Genomic DNA, 15714 nt, shown 5'->3' on the forward strand with positions numbered 1-15714 from the left:
GTAAGAAAATTTTTTATTAGATTTCATATCGCAATATATATCGCAGAAAAATAAAATATCGCAATGTCATTTTTTCCCAATATCGTGCAGCCCTAGAGAGCACAGTTAACTGGTTCTGTGCTTATGTGTATTTATGCTGGTTAATAAACCTACTACACTCTCAGCTATCTGATGGAGATGTACTATGATTAGCTAAAGAACCTTATCAAAAGGCCACTATGAAGGCAATCTGGTGCAAACCCTTTGGCTAATCAAATCTATGGCACAGCTGAATGTTTCAGAATGAGCGCTTTTCATTAGAGCATGTGGTACCTAGTGTGTAGATATCAAAGCATTTTCTTTTATATGCCTGATTCAGCATGTGCTAGTGTGTGAGTCAAAGTGTGTGTGCATGTTTATGTGAAAACAGTTGAGCCTGATCATCAGAATTTCAGGATATGAGACCAGGATATCATGTTGGATACTGATTCATCATGACCAAAAATACTCTTTCTCTGTCTTAAAGGAGTTGAAGGTCTTACTTTGAATCCAGAAGCACAATCAACCATGGTTGAGTGTTCGTAGATCCTCAGATTTTTTTTTTTACAGCTTTCGCTACTCATTAATAATTATATATATTTCAGAGTGAAATAGGATATTAAAAAATCAACATTTCCAACATGTTGGTATAATGTCTGCTAGAAAGAAAAAGGTTGTTTTGTTTTGTATTAGTATTATTGTATTAGAAATTTTTCAAAATAATAATATACTCCATGTAGTGTCCATTTGATTCATTTAAAGGTCCCCTTCTTCGTGATCCCATGTTTTAAACTTTAGTTAGTGTGTAATGTTGTTGTTAGAGTATAAATAATATCTGTAAAATTCTAAAGCTCAAAGTTCAATGCCAAGCGAGATATTTTATTTAACAGAATTCGCCTACAAAAAACGACCCGTTTGGACTACATCCCTCTAGTTCCTGCAGTAATGATGTCACTAAAACAGTTTTTTGACTAACCTCCGCCCACATGAATTCACAAAAAGGGGGGCGTGGTCTTGTTGCGCTCCAACGGAGAAGAAGGAAGAGCTGCTTTTGTGTTTGCCATGTCGTTGAAACGCTGTTATTTTCATCTCTGAGTCCAATCATCTTTGTTTGGGCTTCCCAGGGACGCTGTACTTGGAGATTAATGGCTACAATTTATGTTTAACTCGCTTCCCGAAAATTATAATCCACATGTTAAACTATGTGCAGCACATTTAGCTGAGGACAGCTTGCTGAGGACAACTTCGTCAATCTCAATCAGTTTAATGCCGGATTCGCACAAAGATTATTCTTGAAAGATGGAGCAGTTTCCTCTTTGTCTGGAGAAGGCGTTGTTTATAGACCACAACCGGTAAGTGTATTTTATTATATAATTTGTATGTTGTATTATATAATTTGTAAGTTGGTGCATTTAACAGTTTCTGTAACTTACTACACAAAGGGCAATGCTGTTTAGCTTTGTTAACTAGATGTTAGGGCTGTGCAAAAAAACGAATGCGATTTTCATGCGCATCTCGTTAGTAAAAACGATTATAAGTACATCTCCAGCACATGCTCCTGCCCAATCAGAACTCGTTACGTATTTCTGACTCGTTACGTATTTAAGTCATCAGGCCGTTTTTGTGAAAGTGAAAACAGCGGTATACAGATAGGTGAATTGTGTGAAAAATACTGTGTTTTTTTACACGCGAAACATGAACACATGTTATATTGCACACTGTAAACACAATCAAAGCTTCAAAAAAGCGCAAAAAACGGGACCTTTAACATTTAATATTGGAGGAATCCAAGTTATCTGACATATTTGAACTTTTTTTTTTTAAGTAACACAATAGTTACTTTCCCTGGTAATTGGTTACTTTTATAATGATGTAATTTAGTTACTTAGTTACTATTTGTGAGGAGTAATTAGTAACTATAACTAATTACTTTTTTAAGTAACTTGCCCAACACTGGTCACTACTTCTGCCACCTTATGACAATAGATTTACACTTTGAATTAGACTGTCTGTCATCAATGACAGTAGCTCATTGGAAAAGGATAGAAAATGACCTTCATTGTGTTTGCAGTAATAAATGCTGCTGCCTGCCAGCTGCAATCACCAATAAAACATTGTTAGCTATTTTTTTATATGGTCATAAATATCAGCGCAAATATTCTTGAAATATCGTGATTTAATTTTAAGGGCTATATCGCCCACCCCTATCAACCAACTAGAGATGCAACGATACCATTTTTTCAGAACTGATCCGATCAGATACGAAAATTCTGAGTATCTGCCGATACCGATTTAATCCAATACTAGGACAGTTGTTTTTTTATTCAATGTAGAATTTCTATACTTCTCCGTGTTGACCTGATCGTCACTCTTTTGTGTGTTTAACACAATCTACTACATAGACACAACTTCATTTGAATGAAAAATAACAAATGAAAAAATATATAATCAGAATCTATGAAAAAAATATTATTATTGAACTAGGTCAGTGTATAGTTCAGCAGCAAAAGATACTCTAGATTCTAGAAAAATCACGGGTGCACAATAATTTTATAAAATTTAGTGAAATATTTTATTTACAAATAAAAGTGAATAAGTCTAAATTCTGGTAAAATGTTACAGATTGCTCTTTGTATTGTTGTAAAATACATTCTTGAAAAAAAAGTATATACATTTATATAGAAATATAAAAGATGTTTCTTTTAAATTTATAGCACGGTAAAAATAAGGCAGCAACATATCATAGATAAGACAGAACAAGAAAGACTTTCTTTGCGCCAATTTAAAAGACACTATAGAGTGTCACAGAGTGCGTATGAGCATCCCATGCTCAGAATGGTGACCTTGAAACAACACAGTGTCACAGTGCACAGGCTGTGCACACCTCGGAGTCTGCATAGAACAGTTAGTACAACACACATGCGTAGCCTTTGGAATTCTTCAGCTTTTACAACACACAAGCTGCTCTGCTCATGTTCATCTTCAGTTCTCTCTACACAGCAGTTCAGTCAGTGTACTGTTTGAGAAAATTAATTATTCTGGGATATTGGTTTATTTAGACTAAGAGGGAGTGTTAGCCACATTAAAAAAAAGTGAATGACTTAAGTAATTTGTGTATTAATGCTTACTTGAGACACGAATAATTTCAAACGATTCAGTTCGATTTGGTAAACTGGTTCACTAAGAAGAACCGGCTAAATCGAATGATTCGTAGTGTATTAATTCTGTGCTTTAGTTTATGGAGCCTTTTCTTTGAACAGTTATAAACCTTAGTTACTGTGCGCTCTTTCAGTTTCATCATTTTGACTGTAGTAACTGAACGCGACACACAGTTCTGAATGGAGGAAAGAAGAGAAAGAAGAGTTTATGTGAACTTGAATTTAATGACTTCAATATTAATCTGTACCTCACTTTAAACTATGGAACAGCTTCAGAACACTTATGTGCACAACAATGTTTTGTGCCTTTCATGGAGCTCAACAATAACACAGAATAGTATACGCACAATATCGGATTTGGATCGGTCTCGTCTGACCGATACCCGATCCGCAGACAATGCCAGTATCGGAGCCGATACCGATCCTGAGTATAGGATCGATGCATCTCTACAACCAACTCACACATTTTAAAAAAGAAACAAGTTATTTGTATAGTATTCCTGTACCTTAAACAGAAGAGCATGGGTCTAGCAGGCCCAAGGTCATGGGTTCAACTGAATGCTTGAATTGAACAAATGTATACCTAAAATGCAAAGGAAGTCACTTTGGATTTAAGCATCTGCCAAATGTATAAATGTTAATGTATTAGTTGTGTTAACTATTACAAAGCATTTATTTTACTTTGGAATAAAGTGCACTGATGAACTGTACACAATAAGAGAAGAAAAATGTGTATTAAAGGAATAGTTCATTCAAAAATGAAAATAAAAACTTAATGTTTAACTTTCATTTTTGGGTGAACTATTCCTTTAAGTAGTTAAATGATCAGTTTCATGTTGACTCCCGATCCAGTCTGGATCCAAAACTGACTTTTAGTTTAACACTAAGATCTGTCAGCAGCACACCCATAGAGTTAATCTGAATTTAGCTTTGAAAGATGTAACCAATTTCAGCTTTCCAAAATAACCTGAATAACCTTTATCTGTATAACTGTGTTTCATAAATCTGCAGTAATCTCTCATCTAAAATCTGCTTGTACCTTGCTAAATGGTTCACACAAACAAGGACTTTAACTTATTTAGTGCAGCATTCTAAAGGTATAATTTGATTGGCTACCACAGTGTGAGAGAGTAATTTCATTGGCCAAATTTTTTTTAAGATGAGAATGAAAACAAGAAAACAACAGAACGGGAAGAAATTTAATCAACATCCTTAAATGCTCACAGTCTGGTCTGGAACTAGTCTGGAAGCAATGCTAACAGAAAATAAGAGAAGTCTGGTTAATGATGTTCTGCAATGGAAAACAACATTGCAGATGCTCATCAAATGATATTTAATGTACTTTCAGTCTATGTTAAACAAGTTACTTTTTGTTGTTATTCTCATGAGTCAAAGGCTGCAAGTTTTTGTGCCAAAGTTGATGAACTTGTATATTCAAGTAGCAACAAGGCTTGTCTTGCATAACAGCTTATTGCAGTCAGGAATATCAGAGAATAATTGGCTTTGCATAAGCAGACTATAATGTCTTTATTCTGTTTGAAATGCTAAAATAAGACTAACTAACCACACAATACAGCTGAGATGCTTCAAGGGTCAAATTTTTGATCTCAGACTATTTACTGAGGAAGACAACAATGGGAACCATGCTGTCATACAAATGACCAGTAAACTAATAAAGGACATCAAAGGAAATATATGCCACACATTATGTATGATTCATTTGAAAGGTTGTGATCATAAATAACAACGAACACTTTCTCAAACACACCTAAGTAACTCACCTGACCCAGCCATCTACGCAGAGAAGGCATGTCCAAACCTGATCGTCACCTTCTTGTGTTCTCCCTCATCCCATCTATATATCTCTTTTCCTCACTTTTCTGCGTTCTCACCCTTACTTTCCTGTACCTTCAGAGGGTAAGTGTGAGTCCCTCAAAGCTTCATCTGTTCTTTTCTGTCCCTCCCTCACTCCCTCTCTTAGCCGTTCCTCTGTTTTTTTAGGACCAAGGGCTGACTCTGGCTCCGCCTGCCCTGCTGATTCAGAACAATGAAGTTTAGTCAGAGCGCCGCACCATGACATCCTTCTAGGAAGATCACCTTGAGTAACGCAGCAAAGTTACAATCTCTCATACTCTCCTCCTCCCTTCTCCTCTCCCTCTGGGATGGCTTTCTCTGTGGTAACAGTGTTTGATTGTGTGGAGGTTTGCTGCTTACCGTTTAAAGATACAAGCCTGTCAAAAAACACTGGCATGCATTCATGGGTCAACCTCATGAAAACATCAACTGGAAAAATGTATAATAAAAATGGACTTTCAAGACACCTTTTCAAATTTCTGATTATGCTGTTAGTTATGCATCCCTCTCAGTCGTGAAGAACAAGCCACGGTTTCTGTGCCCAAGAACACTTAAGACAGACAAACACATGGTCTGTTCGTAACACACATACTCACTCACACAGAGGAAGTCAGGAGGGCTGGAACAGTGAGTAATCCAAATATAAAGAGAAGTCAGTGCCCTTGCAACTTGGCATGAACACAGAAGAGCAGAAAACCCCTTAACAAACAGCTCCTGTCCCTTAGTGGAAGAGTGAAAGTGGCAGACAGCTTTTTTCAAGATCAGGTTATTATAAGCAAACAAAGCACCAAGATCTGGGCTCATTCAGCAACTTAAAGCAGTCGAAGTGAACTGGAGTTTAATTGCTCTGGGCATTTTTATCTACAAATACATTGACAGTTAAGTTGATGAACAGCTTGGGTGAGTCACAAACAGCTTAACAGCTGTTAGAATATCCATTAAAAAAATAGCTTGTCTCAGCACAACAAACCCATTAACATCCAAACAAGGGAGGGGACAAAGAGATAGACAGAACCCAAGGGAGTCTGGGAAGTGCCACACAATTCCAACCATGGGAAAAAAACAGCTTTGATTTTATCCAGACACACATACACACAATGCTGGAAAATGTTCGGACAAGAGGGACAAACAATCCAGACAAACGTCAGAGATCATTTACTTTCTTTTAAATCGCTGTTCTGTTACAAATATTTACATTAATGTATCTGTCATATTTCACTGTGTTATAGACTTTTAAAACAACAGTGTGATAGAACAAAAAAGTGACTAACAAACATTTCCCATGAGTCCAGAGCGCCCACACACAAGACCACAATCTCAAAGTTCAGGTTTTTGAGGTCATCAAGTCACAGGAATAAAGAGGAAATACTAGACGATGATGTCATTTAATTAACACAACCTCTACTCAACTAAACAGCATAATTAGTCATATGATAATTGAGATAAAATGCAAGGAACAACCCATGTCCGGCATAACATTTCGAGCACTGACATCATATTGTCAATGTCAATTTATAAAATATTTAAAACTGAACAATAATTATCAATTAAATAATTTCATAATTTTAATGGGATAATTCAAAAGGAAATAATTAGAATACACTAATAGTTTAAGTCTAATTATTTTATGTTACTTTAATGAAATATTAGAATAATCAAAACGGTTTCTTTAAACCTCAGACTAGACTAATACTTTCAGCAGTATAAGAGTTCTAAAACTTGAATTATTTATGCAAATAGTTGAATTTAAATATTTAATAAAATAATAAAAAATATAATAGTTTGGAATAGAATAGTACTATTACTATTAGTATAATAAACTATTATATATAATAGTTTAATTAAAACTTAAAACAGACTAATAGCCAAGTTAAAAAAATTGCTAAAATAATGTGAATGGTCAATGACAGTTCAGAACTTATTCAACCATTAATTTTACTAGTATATATATATATATATATATATATATATATATATATATATATATAGCTGCACATAAATGAACATTTTTAATTATTTGCAACAATAGTTGTATCTCATCAAATACATATATGAAATATTCAACTATACATCCACGGTACAAACAAACACAGAACGACAGGTTTTTAGGTTCACTGTTAAAAATGAAAAGCTTTTAAAGTACACACACATACACACACAGGTTGAGGAACTGTTTGAAAGGAGGAGAGAGCTCTGGTCACATGAGGTGGAACTGAGTGTGGGACATGTGACTGTGACACACACCTCTAAAAGAAATGAGGTGGTTCCATTTACTACTGAAGAATCTGTGGCAGCACGAAAACAGGAAAACTACAGGAAAAACGGATGGAACTACTGGACTACACTATGCACAACGCAATGTTATTAAAAACCAGACATTAAGACAACCATGACATAAGTAAACATACAATATGACAAGCTGGGAGAAAATGATCAATTATATTAATTGCCTTCATTCATGAGCAAACACTGCTTTTATAATCAATGTAAATGATGGGCATTTGGCATGCACACACTTCCCTTCTTGTTCTTGACCGTTCCTTCCTCTCACAACACATCTGACACTCCATCAGGCTCACTTCACAATACCTTGAGAGTCATTAGTCTATGAACAGACTGTTGTTTGAATGAGCACACTTACTGAACTGAACCAACTGCACCACCCTTTTGCTCTCAACGTTAATTCACTGTATTGGATTTACTACATATAAAACACTGCTTTAATCTATCTCAACTCCAAAAATCAGCTTTCAACAAGTAAAATCTCTCCCTAGATACAGGTGAATACTGTACAACAGCTACTGTAACTGTTGACTGAATGACCAAAAACCGCCTTTATTTACATAGATTAATTCAGACCTGAATTTAGCCCACCTTAATTGTACAATACTAACGTTACTTTTTGACCGTGACCATAATATTCGAACTAATATTTTATAAGCAAACTGACAGACTGGTTCTGTCTCAAAATAAAGTGAACTACCTATCTAGACAGCATTGTGATGCCTTACTGCGCGTTATGAACATTTGAATCAATGCCCAGAAACGCAGTCTAGATAGGCAGCTCGGTAAGTTTTGAAACAGAAATACTAAGACAACTTTACAAAGAAAGTGAATTATCTACATACACTCTCTAATGCTTTATATAAAACACTCGATATTGCCTCTTCACGAGGGGAAAACGAAACAATTATAGGACATAACAAAGAGATTAATTATTTTTCTGTGGGCTAATGTTCAACTAAACTCTCATTAGTGGCTACCCGACTAGCTTACCATGCTAACACACATACACTTTCAACTAAACAAATTCCAAACCAAGTTCATAAAGGTACTCACGGTCTCCTGCTCGCTTTTCACATCCCTCCGCAATAAATGAAAGATGTGGAAGCGCGCTTTCATCGCTTCAGCCATCCAGATCTCATGGAGAAAGTGAAACTTACTGGGAGTTTGTAGTGTGTGTAACGTTAGCCGTTTGAACGGCGCTCAGTGGGATGTGACGGCAGCCTAACATTCAAACGATGGGAGAAAATTCCAAAAATTGCACTGGAGTATCAGAATCACATCCACGGGGACAAGCACTGTTTCCAGCCGGGTTTTCTGACAATGTTCTGTTTGGTGGAAAGTGTTACATTGTGAGATTAAAAATAAGTTTCGTTTAGATCCTATGGGAAGGTCGTTGCATTAATCTAGTTGCAGTATAGATTAAACCTACTTTAGTTAACTTTAGACTAGGGTTAAAATTTATAAGTAATAATGTTAATGGTTTGTTGGCTAAACTATTTACTTCATTCGTTGAAGATTTTTCAAGTTCAGGATTTGACCACCACCTGGTGGCAGATAAGATTGTATACAATCCTGTACTGTTGACAGGCATAACATTTTTATTGTCTATTTTCTCAAATATTTTTCATCACACATTATAAATGATAACCCTGTATATACTGACAGCCTGCAGGAACATATCGTTTTTTTATTTAATAAATATTTTCATTACAAATTATACGTATTAAATATAAATCATTTTCTCCTATTTATTTTTTTAATTAGAAAATTATAACTCTAACCATTTTCAAACATTTTAAATTAATAAACATACATTTTAAAATATCATTGTATTTATGTAATTTGCTTTACTGACATAAGCACTCATGACAATCATATTTTCCAACATAATTTGAGAATGATCCAAAGAGCATCTTGTGTGTTGTTTTCAGAAGAAGAAAAAAAAATTACCAATTTAAATGTGTAATACGCTGTCAGATGTTTGAACTTCACAAAAGGAACAAAAGTGACTCTCCAAAATTCCAAACTTAATTAAATATATTCAGTGAGACATGTTATTTTATATGATTCAATCAGTTCTGTGTCCATTGTATCCCACTATCTCTCACTATCTCTCTGTCCTACTTAAATTGATCCGGTCCCTTGATACTGTAACGGATATCTCTCTAATCTTTTTCCCTTACTAGAAACAGCAAACACATCTGCCTCATTAAAGTATTATAAATATGTTACATGAGCAATCGAGGCTGTACAAAAATAAATAAACAAATTCTTCTTGTTTTATCTGAAATAATGTTAAATATGAAATAAATGTTAAAATACATTCAGTTTTAAAAGTATAGCCGCAAGACTTAAACATATTATACATGTTGGCATGCTACTAGATTGACAAAATCACAAAATAACTTTGTGTAAAGTTATATCGACTTTTTCACCTCCTGTAAACCCAGTAACTTCTGCACAAGGGTGCAGAATATAGTAGGGATGCTAGGGACATGTCCCTACCAATATCCAGCGAATACTGAATTGTCCCTGGCAATAATTTGATCAAACAATTAAAATAAAATATTTATATGTAACCACTGCTGTTGCAGTTTTGGCCTCATCTAAAACTGATCATTGACATTCCCTAAGAAGTTATGCTAGAAAACTGCACATGGATTTAATGCATGGACAGAGTAAAAACAAGAACATTTATCCTCTTTAGACTTAATTATCTACATTAAAGGGATACTCCACCCCAAAATGAAAATTGTGTCAATCACTTACACATGTCGTTCCAAACCTGTAAAAGCTTTGTTCATCTTCAGAGCACAATTTAAGATATTTTGGATGAAAACCGGGAGGCTTGAGACTGTCCCATAGACTACCAAGTTATTTCTGTCGTTATTTCTGTTTTCTTCGCTTACAACAAGTATTTATCGTCACTTCATAACGTTCCGACTATTCTGACAATGTCTTTCATACTTTTCTGGACTTTGAAAGTGTAACTTACTTGGCAGTCTATGGGACATTCTCAAGCCTCCCGGTTTTCATCCAAAATATCTTAAATTGTGTTCCGAAGATGAAAGAAGCTTTTAAGAGTTTGGAACAACATGTGGGTAAGTGACACTCTATCTACAAAAACCTAAATTAAGAGTGTCAATGGTCCACTTATGAGATAGGTGGTGGTAATGCACGAGGGGTAAATTTTTGGGTGAAGTATCCCTTTAATATCTACATCTACATAAATTAAAAACAACACTCAGATAAAAGTGTGCAATTTATCTGTCAATCCCATGTGTTTAAAGATTGTGGTCATAACTACAACAACAGTAAGGTCTAAGGCGCATTTTATTTCAGAATCATCATTGGTTCAATTCATTTTAAAATTAAAATAATGTGATATATAGTGTCATTAAAAAGCCCTCCACCCCCAGAAAAACATAATTTGCACCATAAATTGTGTAATTTATCTCCATAAATTAGCATGGAAGCCCATTTCCACCACTGAATAAAAATAAAAATGTAATTGCAACTTTTTATCTCACAATTGTGACTTTTTTTCCTCAGAATTGCATGATAAAAACTCACAATTATGAAAAAATCAATAAGAAATTGCGAGATATAAACTCGAAATTATTTTCTAAGAATTGCAAGTTTATATCTTGCTATTCTGACTTTTTAACTCAACTGAAATCAACTGCAAGCACAAAGGCCACACCTCAAAATCCAATCAACAACCAATGGACAGAACCAAGTCATCACCATGCATTTATTTCTATTTTGATAATACATTACACTCAGATGTACATCACAATATTTAAGAAAAGATCATTCACTTCTTCTGTTTCATCACACCTTTAAGTTACCCATAACTACATATAAAACACATAGCTTAAATTCAACTTGTTTTTTTCACAGCTGTCACACTGTCACTGACCAACATAAAGAATGCATATTTGGTGTATGCTAAGCTGTTGAGCCAAAGGCCGAAGCACAGCTGTGGGGTCTCAGTCTCACATGAAAGATGTGGAATTATCTTTGTTAGTATTGTGGTTAAATTGGCTGGTGAAAAGCTAACATGACAACTGATAATTTATGGTTAAATGAAGAGGACATTCAACTGTTGTTATTCAGTTTAAAAAAAGAACACGGAGTGTGTGGAGTTGAGGCAACACCACTATGATCTCAGACATCTCAGACATTCAGACTTGCACGCACACACTGATTTTGGAAAGTGTGAGTGCATGAGTAACAGCTGGTCAAAAGACAGCGGCATAAACACGCGTCTATCTCTCTGTCTGTTTACCACGGAAATAAAAAGTCACCAGGAGTCCGTAGCCACATTGTGGCAGGCTCACTGAAACAGGAAACTGTTACTATGACAACTTAGATCTACATCCTGCCTAAATGCAGGTTGATGAAGGAAGCTTCATGATTTATTTCTCAGACACTCCATCACTACAAATCAATTTTCATGAACATTCTGTCCACTGCAATTAACCACAGTTGTTTACTGCTACAATAAAGATATCCCTTTGTTCTCATATTTCACAAAATATTATTTAGATCTGAACTGGGTTTTAGCTTTATTGCAAATAACTGAAAGGAACACGTCAACACTCATGTGAAACCGGAGTCAAAGTTCAAAATAAGTGTTTTTCTCTCATAAACCCACACACATAAACTTCTTGCTTTTTATTACCTTTATTGCCACATTTGCTAAACTTTACATGAAATTTGCACCCTTTCATTAACCTTCATGATAAGTGTTGCTTGTTGTTGACAAAAATCACAATTGCTGTTGCTTATACTTTAAAGATTTAACTTCTAAGTTTTAAACTTTGGTATTTGATGAAATTGCTGAGATGTGAGCCATTACGTTTCTAAAGACATGAAAATGATGCCATTTATTCACCCTCATGGTTTTCCAAACCTGTATGATTTCTGTTGAATATAAAAAATCATTTGAAAAATGTATTTTTGTCCAGATTAGTGAAGTTAGTGAAAAAGTTCCCAATATTCTTCAAAATAACTTCTATTGTGTTCCACGAAGAAAATAAATCATACAGTTTTTAAAACCATGAGGGTGAGTAAATGATGACGGTATCAATCCCTTGAAATTGGGGTAGCCCAATAATAAGAGTAACCCCCAAAACACCTTAACAACCGCCCAACAATGGCCTGGCATCTACCTGTAACACTCTAGCATTGTGGTGGAGTGTTTTGCATGGACACCACTCTTGTAAAAATGACTTTATGGTTGTTTTCACTGATTGTCATTGAGCTGTTATAGTACTGGTTCTTATTTGAACAAAACTCATCCGCAGATGCACACACCCATGAGAAGGGAGGGTTGACATTTAAACATCTGAGCTTTCCTTCATCAAAGTAGATTCACTTCAAAGTCATGTGATAATAACATCTATGGTTAACCTCTACTAGTTCTAACAGCCACAAACATACCATTTTATTGTTATAGTAACAACGCTTGGGATGAAAGTTTATTTCCTCCATGAAATAAAAAGGTAACTGTGACCTATCTTATCTCACAATTGTTTAGCTATATCTTGCAATTGCGAACTGACATCATGCAGAATTCTGCATTGCGATTTTATAACTTGCATTTGAAATATATAAACACAATTGTGAGAAAAAAAGTGCATTGTGAGATAAAGTTGCATATACCTCTTATATTTTTATTCCATGGTGCAAATAAGCTTCTGTTGCTTGGTGTCCCTTCCATTTTCAATTTAGCTTGCATAGGCTAAATTTGAAGTTCATATTAATCAATAAAATGCTGCTAATCCAAAGAATGTCCCCTTACCTTCATCTGGTCCTGGCAGCGGAATACATAGCAGGCTGCTTTCTTCTCCTCTCTGAGCAGACAGCCAAAATAGCTGGGCTCTTGGCTGTTGTGAATGAGTTTGGTGATACGATGAGGCCTGTGATCAAACAGAACCATATGTTGCAATGGGTCCCATGGCTTCCCCGGGCCGGCCGTGTCCAGAATGCAACACACCGAATTGGCTGAAATCTGCAGTACCACAGGCTGATCTCGCACCTTGGAACATCAGAAAAGAGAAAAGAAAATCAGTATTGTCAATAATAAGTACCATAGTATTTCTAAAAATAACACTTCTTTGTTCCACTGATCTTAACACCAATTCTTCTATTATTCTTCAGTAAAATTGTTTCATATGTATGCCTCAAAGGTTTGGGATCATTTGAATCAAAGCATGATTTATAATTATTTCTAAAGGATCATGTGACTCTAAAAAATGGAGTGATGAATATTCAGCTTTGCATCACAGCACTAAATTAGATTTGAAAATGTATTAAAATACAAAACTGTATTTGAAATTGTGATAACATTTCACAGTATAACTGTTTTACTGTATTTTTGATGGTGAGGATAAGAAACTAAAACATAACTTAACAGACTGACTCCAGCTTTTAAACTGCATACAATAATACATTTATTATATTACAATTTGATATTATTATATTATTATTTATTATAATACAATAATACATTAGGCTTTACATAGCCGTGTTTATATCTTTATTTTGGTAACATACATTTAATTAGTATTAAATATACTAACCTCTGGAGAGTAAGCACCGTTGAACTCAAGGTTTCTGTTCAGCTCCCCCAATCGGGGCCTCCGTATTTCAGCCACCACCCAGGGAAGCATCGCCATGGTGGTCTGTGGGTGTATGGCCAAAGATCCAACCAGAGTTAGCCTGTACTGAATCTCCTCTTCCCCTTCTTCTTTCTCCCCTTTACCCTCTGATCCAGGAAGTGTTTTTGTAAGGGCACAGAGAGGATGAGCTTTGATTGGGTCAACCCTGGGTTTGACCTCGAAACAAATGCCCTCCATGCTCCTAGTTAAAAAAAAATGAGGAACTGGGAGTAACCTCAAAAGACAAAAGAAAAAAATCACCAACATTAATGAAGCAGGCGGTTCAGTGAGCAGATAAAACTAAGGTACAACACACTATTGCCTATGATAAACCCTTTGAGCACATCTTCATCAATTTGCCCCTGCAAATGTTACAAAATGAGTAAATGACACAGGCAAAGAATACTTTTTTACTTTGACTCTCTTTAGAAATTACAAGCTTGAGAAAAGGTAATCTTACAGTTCATTAAATAGCATTTATTGGTATTTAAGGTAAGTTGAAACTGCTGTTATTTTGGCATTTTCAATGTCATTAGTAGGCTAAAATGTAGGTTAAAATTCCACTTACATTTATTTACATTTGCCATGACAGCATTTCTCATTTTTATTCCAGTTTTAAAGTTTTTTAAATCTTATATTTATATTTAATTTTATTTCAGCTCATTAAAATTATTTAAACAGTTTTAGTTGACAATAACAACAATGGCTAAAATGTAAAAAATGTGCACATGCTTAATTTGGTAACATCTAAATAAACTGATTAGCTAGCATTTTTAATATAACCTAAAATCATGCCTGCATTATGTTAAACAAATAAAAGTCATTTTTAATTGACCAGAGCAATTTGTGATCCAGTGATAGTGCCAAGGGATGCATCCTTCAGAAGAGACTTTGCAGAGTAAAACTGAACGAAGGCTTTGAAGCATTGGAAGATATTGTCCTCCTGCACTGATCTGAGACGGGTTCCTCACGAGGCACGAACACACTGAAGCCAACAGTGAGTATAAATAGCCAAGCTTGTCTAATGAGACACAACTGCTATTTAGAGAGAGGTCAACATAAAGTTTCTCTGATGGCAATAAGGCAATATGTCACAACAAAAATATAAGACATGTCATGGAGTCATATCAGCAACTCACATCACCTAAAAAAACATCAATTATTAGGATTCTTAGGTCATGTGACAAGGTCATAGGTTTGCTACAGCGCCATAATTTGCTTTAGATCGGTTACTTTTAAGTGTGTATTCTGTATAGCCTACAAACAAAACAAAACAAAAAACTAGCACAGAATACGAGTTGTAACTTTCACTTACCTTTACTCACGATGCATCGCCTTGAGGAAGTGTTTGAATAACGGTCCCGTTAGATTTTGATAATACAGGCTATAATGTCCCATCGGGAACTGATTGTCAGGTTGCCCTTTCTACAAACTAGTCGATTCATCACAGTATCTGTCGCTCTCTATAGATAGCAATAACCGACAGTGGTATACGGAGCAGTGTGAGCTTTGCTCGCTGCGCGTGATGAAGTCTTCTTCTCATCTGACGTTTGAATGAACTTCTGATGGCGAGCAATGAGCAGATCATGGAGAGAGAGAGAGAGAGAGAGAGAGCAGGCTACTTGCCAGGACTAACAGGAAATAAATAAAAACAATCTTTTTCAGTCTGTTTGTACTTTGAAATCCACAATGCATATTAAAGCTGGTAAGTTTGTTTGTGTTTAGTTTTT

The 15714-nt window shown here is 35.2% G+C and overlaps 1 protein-coding gene across 5 annotated transcripts in view; it reads right to left on the reverse strand.

Annotated features, from left to right (window-relative positions):
• The window catches only part of LOC132143536 (TBC1 domain family member 1-like), a 65310-nt gene extending 51052 nt beyond the window's left edge, over positions 1–14258 (reverse strand). Inside the window, exons 1-2 of one of the 5 annotated variants that reach the window (XM_059553847.1) lie at positions 13907–14258; positions 13126–13362 (exon numbers count right to left, since the gene is read on the reverse strand). In XM_059553847.1, the coding sequence (XP_059409830.1) occupies positions 13126–13362; positions 13907–14251 (582 nt within the window). In that variant the 5' untranslated portion in view covers positions 14252–14258. Of the gene's footprint in view, positions 1–4957; positions 5110–8369; positions 8788–13125; positions 13363–13906 lie in introns of those variants that run through there. The other 4 variants (XM_059553848.1, XM_059553849.1, XM_059553850.1 and 1 more) reach the window with 4 other exon arrangements.
• Between the last annotated feature and the right edge of the window lie 1456 nt (positions 14259–15714).

The sequence above is a fragment of the Carassius carassius genome, chromosome 7, assembly GCF_963082965.1.
Source record: "Carassius carassius chromosome 7, fCarCar2.1, whole genome shotgun sequence".
NCBI lineage: Eukaryota > Metazoa > Chordata > Actinopteri > Cypriniformes > Cyprinidae > Carassius > Carassius carassius.